This window comes from Chelonia mydas, chromosome 3, assembly GCF_015237465.2.
Source record: "Chelonia mydas isolate rCheMyd1 chromosome 3, rCheMyd1.pri.v2, whole genome shotgun sequence".
In the NCBI taxonomy this organism is placed as follows: Eukaryota; Metazoa; Chordata; order Testudines; family Cheloniidae; genus Chelonia; species Chelonia mydas.
In genome coordinates, this window is record NC_057851.1 from 43,251,020 (window position 1) to 43,270,429 (window position 19,410).

The 19,410-nt window shown below is 43.8% G+C and overlaps 1 protein-coding gene across 2 annotated transcripts in view; it reads left to right on the forward strand.

Annotated features, from left to right (window-relative positions):
- Nucleotides 1–2,217: 2,217 nt before the first annotated feature.
- Nucleotides 2,218–19,410, forward strand: part of AGPAT5 (1-acylglycerol-3-phosphate O-acyltransferase 5) — a 120,199-nt gene continuing 103,006 nt past the window's right edge. Inside the window, exon 1 of one of the 2 annotated variants that reach the window (XM_043542357.1) lies at nucleotides 2,218–2,731. In XM_043542357.1, the coding sequence (XP_043398292.1) occupies nucleotides 2,513–2,731 (219 nt within the window). In that variant the 5' untranslated portion in view covers nucleotides 2,218–2,512. The remainder of the gene's footprint in view (nucleotides 2,732–19,410) is intronic. The other variant, XM_007055053.4, reaches the window with a different exon arrangement.

The window sequence follows — 19,410 nt, forward strand, 5'->3', positions numbered from 1 at the left end:
AAATACTGTGATCTCATGAGAAGTAACTTGAAATACTATGTCATCTGTGCAATATGACCATGTTAATGTTGCTGTGAACTCTGACTTTCCAAACTTGTGAGTTTAAATGTTCATACTTAAGTTGGTATTCACATAGTATTTTATATTTATGTGTTTGATTTTTTTGTGACATTATCTGGTTTCATGCATTCTAATTAATATTTACTGGTTGTGGGTGATTAAATTTGCCAATACCATCATGTAATTAACGCTATGAGGAATAGTTTTAATATTTTAAGCTGTTGCCTCTAGTGCTTTACATTTCAGCATTCCTTCTGGAGGAAAAGAGTGGAGTTAGGTAAAATGCCATTGTATGGTATGAATTGTTTAGTTTGATTTGTGGGGTGGGGGAATTTATAGGTAGAAGCTCTAGACAGAAAAATGAATACAGACACATCTGTGAACCAAACAAACCTCGTTTGCAAGGCTGGAAGGCCTAACCGAAATTCCTCTCACCAACAACCAAACTACATGAACTTTAGACACACCAGGTTGCTATCTCATCTTAAAAATAACACAATTTGTCAAACATGCTGTTTCATCTAAACTGAAATGCTTTGCAGAGACATTTTGGTTTCAACAAAATTTTCAGCATGAAAGGGGAGGAGAGAGGGAGTGTATGGCTTTAGCCTGGTAGACACACACAAACTTCCTGAATTGAAAAACTCAATCAAAAAATAAATTTTGATACAATTTCATTTTCACAAAAGCGTTCAAAAGATTTGAGTTTCATTCCAGATTTCAAAAGCTGTCATGAAACAGAATTGTGTTCTGGTCAGCTCTGATACATAGCAGCTGAGGGCTTGTCCACACAGAGAAATTTACCAGCATAATTTTACTGATATATATAATTATGCTGATGTACGTTCCCACGTGTACACTTATTCCAGAATAAATGCTTCCACATGTGGAATTATACCAGTATAACTGTAGCGGTATATTAGTAAATTTCCCCATGTAGGCAAACCCTAAACATCAGTACAAGAGTTGTACTCTTTAAATGATCATGAAAACTACATGGAAAAAGCTGAACCATTTTGGCTGAAATTAAACAAACAAAAAAACCCAAAACAATCAGTTTGAGGCAGACACCCAGGATACAAAATTTCAGGCTGAACAGTTACACTATGGCAAAACTATAAACAACTGAAAACAGGGTCTTAGAATGGGATGCATCAGGCACCTTGCTAATAGGTGGCCCTAGCAGCCCTTTCCATAAAAATGAGCAGCCCAGGTTTCCAGAAAAGAACTTTTTTGATAGGTATAAACAATCCACTGACAGGGCTTAGTAAGAAATTTCCTCTGTGGGCCGGTTATTATATAAGCGTCCCCTACATGGTGTCTTGCACCTTTCTCTGAAGCAGGTGGCCACTGTTAAAGATAGCATATTGTTATTATTTATTTGTGTTGCAGTAATGCTTTGGACCCCCATGGTGCTCGACACTGTACAAACATGGGTCAGACAGATAGTCCCTGTCTCAAGGAGCCTGCAGTTTACTGTCCAGTATGGCAACTCCTAGGCAACACTCACAGAGAAGGACCACCAGCACACACTGAAAACTCTGTCACCAGCATCTTGCTACACTGGCATCCCAGCAGCTATAAACTGGGGGAACCCTCACTAAGCCTGCTCCCCTGGTGACAGGGGTGGGGGGTGGCGGGCACCCAGGATGGGGGCGTATCTGTGTGGATGGGGGCAGGCGTCCAGAATAGGGGTTAAGGGTGGGAGGGGCCCAGGATGGGGCTGTGAGGCAGCGGGTGACTAGAATATGGCTGGGGAGGGGGCAGCAGGGCCCAAGACGGCGGTGAGGGCTGGCGGTACCTGAGACGGGCTATGGGGGGAAAGGGGTGCCCGCGACTGGGGAGGGGGCAGCAGGTGCCCAGGATGGGGGTTGGGAGGAGAGGGTGGCCAGGGCAGGGGGGAGAAGGAGAGTGGGTGCCCAGGATGGACCTGGGGCGGCGGGCGGTTGCCCGGGACGCAGCATGGGGGGAGGGGAAGGGCAGAGGCCCGGAGCTGTGGAGGGGGCGGGGAAGGCAAGAGCTGCCTGGTCCCCACCGTCGCTACCCAGCCCTGTCCCGGGGACACACCTCACGCCGCCCAGGCTCCAGCCCCACCAGCACCCGCCGCCGAGCTAGGCGGGGCGGCGGCCTCCGGTCTCTGCCCGCCCCCGGAAGTCTCCCCGCAGCCACTGAGGAGCCACCTTGTTGCGGCCCGCGCCGCCGCCGCTGCTGCCGGGCAATCTGGTGGCCAAGCGGAGGCGTCTGAGGGGCAGCGCTGAGCCCGGCCCAGCCCCCCACGCCGCCGCCGCCGCGCTCGCCCTAGCCCTAGCCCGGGCGCCGCCCCTGCCCGCGCCCGCCGGGCGGGCCATGCGGCTGGGGGCCGGAGGCGGCTGGAGGCAGACCGGACGCGCTCTCAGCCCCGCCGGGCGCGGCGCACGTGGATGCTGAGGGGCGGCGAGGCCGGGTCGGGAAGATGCTGTTGTCCCTGGTGCTGCACACCTACTCCATGCGTTACGTCCTTCCCGCCGCCGTGATGATGGGCACCGCGCCGACCTACGTGCTGGCCTGGGGCGCCTGGCGCTTGCTCTCCACCCTGCTGCCCGCCCGCTTCTACCGGGAGCTGGATGACCGGTTCTACACCATCTACCAGAGCATGGTGCTCTTCTTCTTCGAGCGCTACACCGGCGTGCAGGTGAACCCGCCGCGCCTGGCACCGGGAGAGGGCAGCGAGCAGAGCGGGGGGCCCGGGGCGGGGGGAAGGGAGGGCTACATTTGGGGTCACTGCCAGTCAGCTGCCACGTGGAGGGCCCGGGATCTGCCCTGGGACTCGTGAATCCACCCATCGCCGTGCCGTTCGGGTGCCACTACATGGACTGCTCAGAGCGGGCGGAGCCTGGTCACCCCGCGGCAAGCATTTGTTGCACCTAAACTGGTGCCCTGGTAAATACTTAGGCAGATGTTAGCCTTGCTCCCCCGAGTAGTCTCACTGAGGTCAGAGTAGCATGAAGGCAAAGAAAATATACTCAGACCACCACTGGATGTTGTGATTGCCCACCTAACCCTCTGTTTGCACAACCTCTCCCTTCAACCTCGTCACTCCTTCCTGTTCTTGTCTCGGTTTTGCAACTAAGCGAGCTGCCCTTGATTGCTGCCACTGACCTTGAAGCCCTTGAGCAGCACTCTTGGAAGTCAGTGGTAAAACTCCAACTGACTTCTGTGAAGGCTCTGACCTTTCCATTGTAAGCATTTGGGGGGCTCCGACTCTCTTATTTTGTAAAGAATCATCACAAAAAGTTTTTATCTGCACTTTTTATTCACAGCTCTAAAAGTACTTTACAAAGGAAGGCAAGTATTGTTATGCTCATTTTACAGGTGTGGAAACTGAGTCATACAGTGGGAAAGAGACATGGGCACAATAATGCTATGGAATCCAGACCCCCCAGTTTAGTGCTTTTAACAACTGAACCATGTTGTCTCTTTTGCACAATCATGATACTAAATAGATAGGTATTAAAATAATAGTCACGAGTAAGGCAAGCAGAGTTAATGAAACTACTAGATGTTGCTACTGCTACCCAAAGCAAAACTTGAGTGACCTTCTTTCAGTCCTTTGCAAATAATGGATCCAAACATATCTGTAGTGCTGAACACTATGAATACAGCTTGGGTATTGCTGATGTTTGACTTGGGTTTCAGGCTGGACTTTTTCTATTATCCTCTAATTCAAAGTAGAGGGAGTGTTAAAGGGATACCTTTGAGATAAAATAGTATGTAAAATGAAATTCCTTACTATATTGCTGCTAATAGTTTAAATTATTATAACTAATGAAAGTAAACATAATGTCTTAATATTTGTACTGCTCATTTGCCCAAGTTTTGGGTCAACTGAAGTTAATAGGAGCTGTGATCACTCAGCAGTTCTGAATTCAGGTTCAAGACCTCAAGTTAGGAACCCAGAATTGGTGGCCTCTCTTGCAAGTTTCAGCCGTCTGTTGCCGCTGTCAATGTGCATCTGTGTGCAAATAATTATACTTCATATTTATTGAGCACCTTATCTTGGAGAATCTCAAAACACTTTACAGATATTAATGAAAAGTCTCCTAATGCCGCTGTGGGGGGGTTACATCTCCATTTAGAGTAGGAGAAACTGAAGTATAGAGATGTTAAGGCCTACATTTTCAAAAATGTCTTAGTTTTGGATCTCCATTATGAATCACCTATGCCCTGATTTTCGGAGCAACTGAGCACCCCTTATAGGTCCAACTGTAGTCAATAAGAGCTGCAGGTGCTCCGCACCTATGAATATAAGCCCTAAGTGTCTAAAGATGGGTAACCAAAATTGTGTACGCTTCTGAAAATGTAGGACTAAATCGTTTGGCCAGGTTCACACAGGAAGTTTGTTACAGAACTGGAAGTGGAGCCCAGATCTCTTGACTCCAGTTCTGTAACAAGACTATGCCTCCAAGCATTAGCATTCTTGGAGACTTCAGGAGCCAAGTTAGCGATGTGCATATTTTTGTTTACAAGCTTGTTAGTGCCTTTCAGTGCTAAACTTGGACTTCTCCTGTGTGGAAGTTAAATGCATAAGGAGCACTAACTCATTTGATTTGTGATATGAACTAGAACAGGGAGGAAGGATAGTGCTGTGTTTAAGGCACAGGACTAAGATCTGGGAGTTCTGTTCCCCGCTGTGCCACAAATTGTGTTACTGTGGCCAACTCAATTAACTTCTGTCTCTGTTTCCACATCTGTACAATCAGAAAAACAATACTTCCTTATGTCACAGGGTGATGTTAATTGCTTACTCTTTGTTCACAGCCTTGTATTCACATAACGTCTTCCATCCAAAGATCTCAGTACATTATTATTTATTAGAATTGATCTGCCAGAGGTGAAAGGCTAGCCATTTAACTCAACCAATCTTAAGGACAAAATTCAAAATCAAGAATATATGTATGATGTAAACCATAACAGAATAAATATATGGTTCAGATTTCTTGTTAGGAAGGTGCCCTGGGGTAAATATTATGAACAGGACACTTATCATTGAAAAATGCCTGCTCTGTTGAAAATCTAGCACTAACTCATAAGAAAATAAGAATAGAGAATGTCCAGGAAAGACATAGAAGGGGAAACATCAAGAAAACCACTAGCTATGCCAATGCTGTGCTTTTTTCTTAATTTCCCTCAGTTGCTTCAGTGCAAGTCTATCAGTGATGGCAACATAGACCATCAGTTGCTATTTTTGTCATAGGATCAAGTAACCCTGCTAAGAATTGCAACAGTGGATGATCTTTGGAAAAAGTGCAGTGCAGGCAAGGCTAAAAAGAAAGAGGGAACAGAAAGGAACCGAAAGCTAACAAAGGGGAGAGTCCCCAAGACCAGTGCTTGTGGAATAAAGCTTGTGGCTTAAAACCAGGAGATGGAAAAATAAAGGGAGGGAAGAGGGAAACTGAGAGTAAGAATTAGTCGGAGAAATGCCAAATACCTGGTACTTTCAGCATTTTCAGGTGTAGGAGAGAGAATCCCTGAAACTCATTTTATGTATACATTTTACTACTCTTGATTGCATTTCTCTGAAAAATATTCCATAGCTCTTAACTTGGAGAGGGGTCAGGTCCTGGCATAGGCCCCAACCTTGCAAACACTTAAGGAGATGTTTGCTGGATTGGGGCCATAATCTTGAAACTGCTACTTTGGGGCATATAATTAGGTTAACAGGGCAGGCAACAATTTTTCCCTAAATATCAAGGCCTGGTGCTTATAGTAAAATATCACTAAACTCAAATCAAACAACAAAAATAGGATATAAGAATGTTAACATTATACTTCTATAGCACTCTTCATCAGGGCTCTCAAATTGCTTTACAAACATTAAAGCATCCTAACATCTCACCTGGGGGAGCTAAATTACTGGATGATGAATTGCATAAATTAGTAGAAATGAAAAAGATGTAGCTTAAATCATTCTCTGGTTTTACAGACAGGGAAACAAGATGTTAAGGACCTGATCAAGCAAAGCACTTAAGTATATATATAGTGTCATTGAAGTCAATAAAACTACACATAAATTTAAATGCTTTGCTGGATTAGGGCTTTAAGTGACTTGCTCAAAGTTGTACTGTGAGACAGTGGCAGAACTGGAAAAGATCATTTTATTTGAGACTGTATCCTGTCCAGGATTCTTTGGATCTGTTATATTTGCATGATTTGTGGATTTTTAATGCAATAATATATCTATTCTGTCATAAATATTGGATGTGCCTGCTTTTGATATCCTATCTGTCATGAAATTTCCATTGATATCAATGGAAGTTTTACTGGGTTAACACTGTGAGTTGAGTCCTATATGTAGATTATTTTTTTAGCTAAATTAAATAATAGTGTATCTTATTTTTGCAGGAATGGAGAGGAGAGAAAAGGAGGTTTCTGTGTAGCAACAGCTGTTAATCCACAAAGTATCTAATTACACACAGTTTTTTTCATTCTTCTAACTTAGGGTTTCTAACCAACTTGAGTTCATAAAAACAAAAACCCTCCTCCATGCTGCATATGAATTTTAACTTTATAGCAAACACTTAAAATTTAAATTTGTGAAATAAAATGGAAACTGGGATATATATTTAATTATGTAGCAGAGCTAGTCTGATATGTAATAACCTATAGGGATTGGGACTAGAAATTAAATTTAAATATATAGTTGTTATTGCAGAGCTCTACAACTATAGGAACCACTGCTCCAGCATTTTGTTTTAGAGTGTGGTTCTGGTCAGTGATCATGTAGAAGCAGTGCCTTCTTACTCAATCAGCTGCTGTTCTTATATTTTCTGAGTCATATCTGCTTACCTTCCTGCCAAAAATATGCTTTTTGCTCCTGATAGCTTTGCAGATCCCATACAGCAATGAAAGAGAGAACTAGATTCTGTTGTGGCTCTCACGTAATCAACAAAACTGTTAATGAATTTTCAAATGCAGTCTTATTACTGATAATGATGCGTCGCTTGGCTTTCAGAACCCAGAGTGAATTTACAGAGTTGGCAATTAGAAAAAACTTCCTAACCTGCAAATGAAGTCAGTTTAGTCAGACACATTGTGACTGTAAACATGAAATCCCATGATGCCACTTAGAACCATTTTTCAGTGTATAACTATATTTTAACTGATATTCGTGCACTTTGTTGTGATTCACATGCTATAAATATTTATTAAAATAAATCTGTATGCTACGTTCTGACAACGCCCAGGAGCACTAGCTTGGATTACAAACTTATAATGACTGAAATGTGTAAATGCAATCTGCTGAAAAGTGGGACATGGATAATCGCCACATTCCTTTCCCTCACACGTCTATCTTGTTGCGAGATCATTGTGTTCTTAAGATACATTTCTATTTTTCTTTGACTTAGCTGTTGACTCCTCTTTGCTCTGCTGTGAGCTACAGCAGTGTTACAATATATTTTTTCTAGCTAGCACATATGTTTAAAGATGTTTAAACACTTTTTAAATTTAAAGTGAATAGAAAATTTGACAGCAAAGGATGTTACTGAATGACATGGTGGGTCAGAACGGCCACTGACACAAACAGGTGCAACTCCTCTGAGTCATTGGGGTAGCATTTGCTATGCTAATTGTGGATTTGGCCCCAAGTTTCTAAATCTTCAAATATGTGGCCTATTCGCAGTTGGTTCACTTAGTTTATTATCTGTTAGTATGTCTATTGTTTCTTTTTGAATTCACCTTTATGTTTTGAAGCAGTTCTGTACCCTTGCCTTCAGGGAGCTCAGAGTTTGTATGTTCTTATTTCAAGGTGTGACTGTGAAAACTAAAATGTTTAAAAATATTTCTGTGATTAGAGTGCTTGAATGGTTGAAAGAATTGGAAATGGGATATGGTAAAGCCTTTCACCTCTCAGTGACCATTTAGACCAGGGGTTCTCAGGAAAACTTTTTTGGTGGACTGGCCTCAGAGTGCGGCCACCAACTCTTGCTGGTGGCCGCTCTCATATTTTTTTCCTAAAATACTTGTGGGCTGGAGCCTGAAGCCCTGTGTCCAGCTCCTGAAGCCCCACAGGTGGGGCCGTGTGGCTGAAGCCTGAGGCCTGCTGCCACACAGCCAGAGTCCAGGGCTGGAATCTGAAGCCCCATGGTCAGAGCCTGCCTCCACTGGGCTGAAACCCAAAGACTGAGCCTCACTGCCCCTGTGAAGGTGGGGAACTCAGTGGCTGCCTGCTCCTCCAGCGTTGTGCCCCAGGTGTCTCCAGAAGGGGGCAGAATCCAACCCCTGCTGGCAGCCCCAGTAACCAACACCAAGGCGGTGCATCCAGGAGCAACAGGGAGGGACCGCTACTTTGCCATTTCCCCTCACTACCCCACTACCCCCAATAACAGCCCAGGAGGCTTTGGCCGCATTAGAGAAACACTGATTTAGACTCCTATCCCAGTTGCCGTCAGGGTGATGAAATTAATGCCTGTGGTGGTTGTGCATGTGTTTCACAGCTGGTGAGGGGTAAATGCTCTTTATTGTAATCTTTTCTAATTTTGTTTGGTATTTGGGTTGACTGGCAATGTAGAAATGTTAAAGAAGCAGCCAGAGTGATGATTTCTTTAAGAATTATATTCAAACTGCAGGGTTTTGACTGATATAAAATCCATGCCTGATTTACTGTGAATGGTTTTTGGGTTTATTTTCCTTGTCCAACATGCACACATCTACCTTTCTGTCTCCATTTGCACCCTCTTTGGAGCAGGAAATGTTAGAAGTGATGCTTCTAGAAGCGTTATGAAATTCTAATTTTAATAGGGCTCAAGTTATTAGGAGAATTGGATGTGTCTCATTGGTAATGCTTCCACAATTATAGTCAGCACAACCATGTTGTTTCTAACATCCATTATAGAGTATGTACTACACCACAAGTACGCTACGTTGTATAATATGCTTTCTGCAATGGGAGTTAAAGTTTGGACCTGTATACATTCATAGACAAATAGTTTTTAACGCTTTGGCCTAGTCTGTACTGGGAAAACGGCATGGTGTTAGAAAATGTGCTGACTAACACATAGTTAAAAAACAACTTGGCACCTAGTAGACAAGGACAGCTGTGTTTAAAAATGTTAGCTGCTGATGGCCAGGAATGCCTTGTTTTTCCTAGAGCTCTCACTGATATTGCCACTGGAGATGCTATAGTAGCAATCATGAGATATGTTGGGGGGAAAAGTCCAGTATAGTCACAGCCTGGTATTCCTGGCTAATGCTAGAAGCTCTTAGTGAGGCAAATGGGTGGGAAAAGTTTGGGAATGGCTAAGGGGACAGGTTTGAGACTATAATGAGTGTGTTGATGGGAATGAAAGTTAACTATCCCTAGAAAGGGCATCCCTTTAGTGACAGACACTATAGAGGAGTGCTAAATCTCATGATATAAGGTAACGAAACAAGGAAATGTTGGGACCTGACCCTAAGTTTTAAAATTATGACCCATTGTTTGGGTCTGACTTTCACAAACTTTAGAAAGGATCCCTACTTTTTCACAATTATTTCCCAACTGGACACTCACAGAGACTGGTTTTAGAATAAAATGTCTCACTAGGGATGTTAGATAGACCAGGTGGGGGAGGTAAAATCTTTTATTGGACCAACTTAGGGATAGTCAGGAAGAGGATTCTTACTAAGGAATATGTGCCTTATATAGTACAATATTTCTTTGTGTATATTATTTTACAGGTGTTAAATGATGCTGCTTAAGCACAATGGATAAAGTTTCCAAACATAGATACCTAACTTTAGATACCTAAATCCACAAATAGATCTAGGTAGCTAAAGTTAGGCACCTGAGTGAAACTTTGGCCATACTCTGTATGTCTCAAACATATTTTGGGGTATGTGTTTCGTGCTACAAGATGCAGAAAATCCCACACTGGGGGTGCATGTATGCATGCAAGATAGATAATGTGTGTCTATCTATCTGTGCTTAATTTCTATTCTGATTGCCTTTGACTGCCACTGAGAGTGAAAGTGGTGTCCCATTTAAACACACAGAGACGGTGTTTACCATTCAGCTGGATGCCAAGTAGAAGTTTGGTATATTGCAGCCTGTGACTATATGTTAGGGGCCAGCACTGGGAGATTCAATTAAATCATACAGGGCCTGACATTGAGGTGTTTTGTGCTTGTTGCTCCCATTGTCTTTGATTGAAGTTGTGGGTACTTAGCATTTCTGAAATCAAGCTTCTATTGTCAAAACCAAAAGTAACCTAAAAGCTCCGGCAGTTGGCAAACTAGTAAAAACTTGTTTGGACAGTCTTGTAAACTGCACTGTCTTTTTAGTCTCCAAGTTATGACTGTACTTGAGTTTCATAATGATGTCAGCGATCGAAGGTTGTATCTGTATCTAGTACCAACATGTGGAATTGTCAGTAAATATAAAGTTATGCATCTAGGGAAATCCTAAGAAGTCAAAAATATATGCTGGCTAGCACTAAAGAGAAAAGGACTTATGAATAATACCTTGGGGGATTAAAACAAAAAGGCTTTGTGTTTGAAGGCAGGTTCAGCTGCAAGAACAAGAGGATGAACTAGAAGGATTTGCATTTCTAAACAATCGTTTAAACAATCCTGTTTGTGATTGAGAGTCAGGAGATTTAACTTAATCACAAACAGGATTGTTTAGATTAAGTCAGATCTCTTGACTCTCCGTTTTTACAATCCTGTTTGTAATTAAGTCAAATCTCCTGGCTCTCAATCTAGTGCTCTATCCTCTCAACCTTCATATAGGGATAGTTTCTCTCCTCAGATACATTTTACCTCAGTGGTGGCCGAGCAACTGAAAGGGTGACCAATGTGTAGCTGTTGCCTTATTTAGTATAGTGAAACCACCTTCTCTTATTAAGCATCTGTTTTGCAGATTTTCCTACTTTGACCTTATAACTCTTCAGGAATTGTTTGAACTACATTGACCCTTTTTTGTCATCATAGTTATTAACTGGTGGATAATGGATCATGGAAATATCCACAACAGCTTTATATTTAATACAACCAAATAGTTTATGTACAGTTGACTGTTAACAGAATGAGAAAAGACTCCTTTATATTTGGTATAGTGCCCCTCTTGCTCTGCTATTGCCACTCTTAACATCGTTTGAAAAAATTGGGTGTTACTCTGGATTGACAGTGAATTACTTCAGTGAATTATTCAGATTTAAAGTGGTATAGCAGAACAGAATTTATCCTAGGGTCCCTTAGTAGTGTTAGATTTGAAAATAGGTTTGGATGAAAGAGATCCTGACACTTCAGATATAAAGAAGTGTTCTGTTGAGGAGAAAACTTCCCTTATCTATTTTGGATTATTTTTTAAAGAACTTTATGCAGAGTGAAATGAGGAAAATCTTCTTTCCCCTCCCCCTGCTTCTGTCACTCAATATGTGCAAAGCAACCCCACTATAATAGATGGGGAGCTGGATGATCATAAGTATTGGAGGGAGAGACTAGTTTGTTTCAAGTTATTTTGATTTGCATTTAAAATTAGTCACTCATACTTGGGTGAATTCTGCTTATTTGAACATATGCCTATATACTAAAAAATTAAATTTCAGACTGCATCATGTTTATAACATGAATATCATTTACAGAATCATACATTGCTGTTAGACCAGAGAAGTGTTGGAGAACTAAGTAAGGCACTTTTGAAAATTTTTAAGTAACATTTTCAAAAGTAACTTTGGCGCCTGCGTTCCACTGAAAGTCAGTAGTATTTAGGCTTCAAAAGCACTTTTGAAAATAAAGAATAGGTGCTTATGAAAATCTTATCCTGAGTCACAAATGAAGAAACTCTAGCATTTTCACTATCTTCCTTTTCCATCCCTCATGATTCATTGATAAGTACATGCCAGCCTAAGAGTTTAGGGCAGGGGTGGCCAACCTGTGGCTCCGGAGCCACATGCAGCTCTTCAGAAGTTAATATGCGGCTCCTTGTACAGGCACCGACTTTGGGGCTGGAGCTACAGACACCAACTTTCCAATGTGCTGGTGGGTGCTCACTGCTCAAACCCTGGCTCTGCCACAGGCCCTGCCCCCACTCTATCCCTTCCTGCCCCCTCCCCTAAGCCTGCTGTGCCCTCACTTCTCCCCTATCCCCCCAGAGCCTCCTGTATGTCATGAAATAACTGATCAGGGAGGGAGGGGGAGGTGCTGATCAGTGGAGCTGCCAGTGGGCGGGAGGCACTGGGAGCCGGGTGGGGGAAGTGATGGGAGCTCCTGACGTATTACTGTGACTCTTTGGCAGTGTACATTGGTACCTTTTGGCTTCTTCTCCGGCTCAGGTTGGCCACCCCTGGTTTAGGGCATACTTTTGTACAAATATTTGTACAATGTTACAGATAACATTTAACGAGCGCCCTCTTCAAGTCCTTTGCAAGAGGTTAACTATAAGGTCCTGTACAAGAGTGTTTCTCTCGCTAGAACTCCTAAAGATGATGTCTGTCAGAATGTCCCTGATTCTTGCTGTTAGGGGAGGGACTAAGGATAAAATTTTCAAAAAGCACCTAAGTGATTTAGGCTCCTAAGTGTCATGTCACTTTTGAAAATTTTAGCATTATTCTAATTATTCATTAAAGGAAGGTGTGTTCTTGGGAAACAATAGTTCTTACATTGCATTTGAGTCACTCAGCTCTCTTTTGAGGAAATCCCAAATTTTCATAAGTCTTGAACGACTTTGCTACAGGATTATAGGGGAGACTATTTCAGGCATTTTTGCTATCTTAATGAAGTCAGTTAGAACAGCTTGTTCTAGGTGGGAAGTGGTTTCAAGTTTTTAAAAAATCAAGATGTTCACTTTCCAGGCAATACTCTTCATCTAGTTCAGCTGAAATCTCAGCTTGTAAATAGATTTCCTCTCACTTTACTTTTTCAGGTTTCAGAGTAACAGCCGTGTTAGTCTGTATTCGTAAAAAGAAAAGGAGTACTTGTGGCACCTTAGAGACTAACCAGTTTATTTGAGCATGAGCTTTCGTGAGCTACAGCTCACTTCATCGGATGCATAGCATATCGTGGAAACTGCAGAAGACATTATATACACACAGAGACCATGAAACAAAACTTCCTCCCACCTCACTCCCCCGCTGGCAACAGCTTATCTAAAGTGATCCTCAAGTAGAGCCATTTCCAGCACAAATCCAGGTTTTCTCACCCTTCCCCCCCCCCCCCCCACACACACAAACTCACTCTCCTGCTGGCAACAGCCCATCCCCCTTTGAAACCCCTCTTTATAATGCGCATGATAATCAAGGTGGGTCACCTCCAGCACTAATCCAGGTTTTCTCACCCCCCCCCATACCCCCCCCTTTTATGGCTCTACTTGAGGATCACTTTAGATAAGCTGTTGCCAGCGGGGGAGTGAGGTGGGAGGAAGTTTTGTTTCATGGTCTCTGTGTGTATATAATGTCTTCTGCAGTTTCCACGATATGCTATGCATCCGATGAAGTGAGCTGTAGCTCACGAAAGCTCATGCTCAAATAAACTGGTTAGTCTCTAAGGTGCCACAAGTACTCCTTTTCTTTTTACTTTTTCAGTGTGTGCTTGAGGGACCTGCAGTCCTCTCTAGAAAATGCAGTGTTTTAGTAATTTATATTAGGGCCTGCTTAAAGGGTGTATTGACTTTCGTCTTCCCATCAATCACCCACTATAAGGACTGCAAATTTTTGCCAATGCAAGTAATGTCGGCATAAAGCCACTGCAGTTAGTATATTGCTTGACTCCTTGCGTCGGCAATGTGTGTATTCACCAGGAGTGCTTATTTTGAGGCACAGTGCAGTGCACCGTGGATAAGTATCCCAGCATGCAACTCGCCACCGTTCAGCGCACTGTCTTTTGGTAAGTTTTTGTAATGCATTGAAGGGCAGAAACGGGTGACTGGGACTACAGGGTCAAGTCCCCATCATACTGTTTTCGCCACCCCATAATGCCATCTCTATTCCATAAATTTTGTGCCTATTTTAAAAATCCCATGAACCCACACAGGATTTATCACTGTCTGCCATCTTGGACAGAAGCGTGGACTTTTACAGCTTTGCACTGTTGTCATGAGCTTTGCAAGAACAGGATGCATGATCTTTGGTTTTTGCAGAGCCACAAGAAGAGCCATGGGGAACATAGAATCATAGAATATCAGGGTTGGAAGAGACCTCAGGAGGTCATCTAGACCAACCCCCTGCTCAAAGCAGAACCAATCCCCAACTAAATCATCCCAGCCAGGGCTTTGTCAAGCCTGACCTTAAAAACTTCTAAGGAAGGAGATTCCACCACCTCCCTAGGTAATGCATTCCAGTGCTTCACCACCCTCCTAGTGAAAAAGTTTTTCCTAATATCCAACCTAAAACTCCCCCACTGCAACTTGATGATTTCCTGGAGGGCATACTGCGGTGGTGTTCATGGAGCAGCTGGAAATGGTGGAGTGCTCCTTCTGGGCTGGAGAAATGAGCACTGACTGGTGGGATTGCATCATAATGCAGACTTGGGATGATGAGCAGTGGCTGAAGAACTTTCAGATGCATAGGGCCGCATTCCTGGATCTGTGTGCTGAGCTTGCTCCAGCCCTCCAGCTTAGGAACACCAGAATGAAAACTGCATTGACAGTGGAGACGCAAGTGGTGATTACATGGTGGAAACTTGCAACGCTGAGTTGTTACCACCGGTCAGTGGGAAATCATTTTGGAGTTGTAAAATCCACTGTGGAGGCCCGTTGCGATGTGAGACTCACCTCGCCTCAGTATATGGATGCTGCCAGTCACCACCTAGCCCCCATTCACTGGGGCGGACTGCAGTGTACAAGCCACTCATCACAGGCAAGGGGGGGGTTGGACCTGCTGCCTCCACCTACCCTTGGGCTGCCCTGTGGCAACCCCAGTACCCTGTCTTAGGCCATCTGCCAGGCCTGCAGCCTGGGGCTTTTCCAGTCTGGAGCCTCCTAGCTCCTCTGGCCTTCCCCAGCCCTGCTTCACCTCAGGTACCCTGGTACACTCCCCAGCAGCCAGGCCGGTCTCTCTCCACAGCTAGAGGAGACTCTGTCTGAGCGTCTGGCTCACAGTCCTTTTATAAGGGCCAGCTGTAGTCTGTTTGGGGCGTGGCCCCAGCTGCGCCTACTTCCCCAGTCAGCCTGGGAGCTACTTGCCCCCAGCCACAGCCCTCTCCTGGGCTGTTTTAAGCCCCTCTGGGCAGGAGCAGGTGACTATCCCGCTACAAGGCCATTGTCATGCAATGGTACAGGGCCATTGATCATCTCCTGCTACGCAGAACTGTGACTTTTGGCAATTTGCAGAACATAATGGATGGCTTTGCAGCAATAGAGTTCCTGAACTGCGGTACTCCAGCAATAGACGGCACTCCTCTTCACTATTTTGGCACCGGACCACCTTGCCACAGAGTACATCAACAGAAAGGGCTATTTTTCTATGGTTACGCAAGTGCTCGTGGGTCACTCGGAATGCTCCAATGACATCAGTGTTGGCTGGTAAAGGAATGATGCTTGCATCTTTAAGAACATAGGTCAGTTCAGAAAGCTACAAGCATGGACTTTTTCCCCGACCAACGGATTACCATTGGTGATGTTGAAATGTCAATAGTGATCCTAGTGGACCCAGCCTACCATTAGTCCCCTGGCTCATGAAGCTGTACATTGGCCACCTCAACAGCACCAAGGGAAAATTCAGATATTGGCTCAGCAGGTGCAGAATGACAGTTGAATGCACTTTTGGTAGATTGAAGGAACAGTGGCATTGTTTACTCAAAAGATTGGATCTCAGTGAGAAAAATATCCCAATGGTTATAGCAGTCTGCTGTGTCCTGCATAATACCTTTAAAGCAAAAGGGGAAAAGTTGTTGCCGGGGTGGTGGGCGGAGGTGGAACAGTTCTCTGCTGCGTTTGAACAGCCAGACATAAGGGCTATCAGAAGAACTCAATGCGGAGCTATAAGGCACTTAAAAGAGCATTTTAACAGCGAGCCACAGTAATGCATCATGGTGTACAGTGCTCTACCTGCATTTTGGGTGCCTGTTAGGAATTGTTTGGTGCTTAGTGCACATCTGTAAATATAACACTGACAATGCACATACTAATTTTGTGGAGCTTGCTGTACATTTATGATTGTTACACTGTGTTTGCCACTGATCCTATGAGTTGTGTCACAGTGTGTAAAACAACTAGTGGGTGCTTTCAGTACCGTCAGGCTCTCTGCAGCATATGTTGGGAACTAATAAAGATGAATTATTTTCCAAACAATAGAATTTTATTGAGTAGCAAAAACACTTCAAAAATTCTGTGCAAGTTAAAAGCAAATACATTAAAACCTCAATAAATTTATGGAACAGAGCGTAAAGAAGAGGAAGGAACATTCAGGTTCATTTTAGCTACAAATGCATCAGTCATAGCTCTCACAGGTCAGTGTATGTGAAGCTGTGATTCTCCTGAATGGTCCCTGGTGTGCAGCGGTAAGAAAGGGATGCAGCCCTCGATGCCACGTGGAATGTTGGGGGGGTGTAGGGAGGTGCTATACTGGGGTTGTCCAGGGACTGCAAAGGGAGGTGAGCCTTGGATTGTTGTGCCTATAGATCCACAAGAGTTTGCAGCATCTGTTTGTGCTGCCAGAGAAGCCCCATTATGTCCTGGTGCATCTACCTCTCCTTTTCCTGCAGGGCCTCTTGGACCTTTCTCCTGTTTGCTGTTTCCTTCTCCATATAGTCTGTATTATTCATCCTCCAGGCCCTCTGTTCATGATCTGATGCAGCCCTGGCTTACAGAATCTCACTGAATGTGTCATCCCAAGTCATCTTCTTTCTCCTCCTTATCTGGCACAGGCATTCTCTGGGTGTGGAAGGGGAACCCATCAAGGCCTCAACAGCAGCAGCTACAGATAAAACACACAGAGCTAGGATTGTCAGTATAATCACAATGGAAAGTGAAAGTTAAGATTCAGAACTCCCTTCCCTTGCTCCCCTAAAGTTTAAAACAAGACATGGTTATTACATACTTCTGCTTTATGGTGCCACGCACAAGCACTCTAGCACCAGCCATGGTGACTGTGGGCAACCAGGATTGAGGGAAATGGGGAGGGGATTGCTCGGTTGCACGAAACTATGATTATAGGGCAATGGCACTGAAAATTGGTACCATTTTCCATAGGTTGTGGTGACGTTAGCTGATATCTCACTCATGAGGGTAACAAAGGCAGAGAGCGCACAGCTCCTGTGGGCATCCCAAAGCTACCCAGTCCCTTTTTACTGGAACTTTTCCTGCCAAAGTTGTCACTGACTGGCGAGGGAAAGTGTCCTACTGTGGAGGAAGAAATAGGGCTGCCATCCTAGAAACCTTCTGGAGAGGATTGCAGAGCACCGCCATGAAAATTTCATCAAGATCGTTCAGGTAAATTCTAGGGACATCCCTGTACGTAAACAAAGTGCTCTGCATGGTCCATCTCTTGCTCTACAGAGGAATGGAAAGCAGATGACAATGCGCTCTCTTTTTGTTCTACTGCTGTCTCTTCTAGTACGAGTAAATAAATGAAAAGTTGATAGCTGTGTCCTGCTAAGTTGGGGCTGCCATCACTGTAATGGAAAATAAATTTACACACTTAGCCAAGGTTCCTTTCCTGCATTGAGCTCACCCATGCTCAACTGCCAGGACTGACTGGACTGTGGTGGAGTCTCAAACAGGTCATGGCTCATGGCATCGCCTCTTCTTTCTCCTCCTCCTCCTTGTTCATGCCAGGGGCCTGTGACTTAAGCTTCATGGCGATATCGGTGGTGTGCGGGCTGGTGGTAAGTATGCAGCTCTTTGTAAAAGTGGCAGGTCTGTGGCTTGGCACTGGATTGACTGCTGGCTTCCCTGGCTGCCTGATATGTCTGACACACTCTCTTCACTTTCACGTGGCACTACTGCTGATCCCTGTTGTACCCCTTCTCTTGCATCCCCCGTGCAATCTCCTTGTAGGTTTCCACATTTCTACAGCTGGTCAGGAGCTGTGCTTGCATACCCTCTTCTCCCCACAGGCCCAGGAGATCCTGTCTGTTCCAGTCCAGAGAACATCTGGAGCATGTAGCCAGCATGGTCACCTGCGAAGTTGTGCACGGCAATGAAGAGCTGCTAGGTGTGCTCGCCAAGCTGGGCAATCAGGACAAGGCATTTTAAAAATTCACAGGGTTTTAAAAGGCTTCTGGTCTCCATGACCTCCGGGCAGTGGAGTTCATAATTGTGATCAGAGAAGTCAGTGTCGGGCATTGTGGGACAGCTGCTGGAGGACTGTTAAGATTGACATAGGTAACACAGTGTCTACATTCGCACGGTGTCAACTTCAGTTTGACTGTAGTTCACCATTGTTGGGGAGTGGTGTTACAATGTAGGCGTAATGGAAAGCTTACATCAGTGGGAGACAAATACAAGTGTAGATGCATGCACAGCTTCATCGATGCAAGCCATCTTAGATAGACCTAACTTTGTACTGTAGACTAGGCCTCACTCTCTGTGGGGCTCCAGTTCCAACTCTGCCACAGACTTTCTGAATGGCCTGGGGCAGGTCACTTGGGTGTTTATTTTAAGAAGTGTCCACTAATTGAAATTACTTGAAGATATTTGGCATGTGGTTGTTCAGTATCTCCAAAAAAAAGGCCCTCAATTTAGTACCCCAAATTAGTGGATATTTTTGAACCTTTTGTTTTTCTCTCACTTAGTTTTCCCATCTCTTAAAATGGGGTCAGTAAAGCACGTTGAGACTATTCAGGCAAAAAAGTGTTAATAAAAGAAACTCAGGACTGCGTTTTGTATTTTTCTGTATCTAGGCAGAACAAGTAAACGCATTTGTAGCTAGCTTTCCTCCTGTGAACTTAGTTAACTGAAATTAGTGGTTTAATATTTATAAAATAAGTGTTTCCTGCTATTATCACCTGCCTCTTGTTCTTTTGAGTAAGGTGAAGATAATGAGCCTTTTTTCACTTTACATTTTTCCCTTCTAATGGGTTATCTGCTGTGGAAATATCTTTTTACCCATTTTAATAGAAGCTTTCTGATTCTAGATGGATAGATTACTATAGTTTGTTAAGGCCTGAATATTTGAAAGTTTACATTTTTAGGGTCAAATACTAAAAATATATGTAGTCAGAGAAATATGAGCAGAATGAAAGACTTCAAAACTATATTTTTCATGCCATTTATAATGCTATTTTATTACAATTATTGTTGTATGTTTTCTTTGGCTGACTAAAATAATCCCATTTCCTTTTAAAATGTCAATGATTCCTTTTAGCTAGGAATAGCCCCTGCTGGCAAGGCTAGATCAGATCCTTTGCAGTTCAGACTCAAGACATATTCATAACTGTCAGATGTTCTTGTTTAAT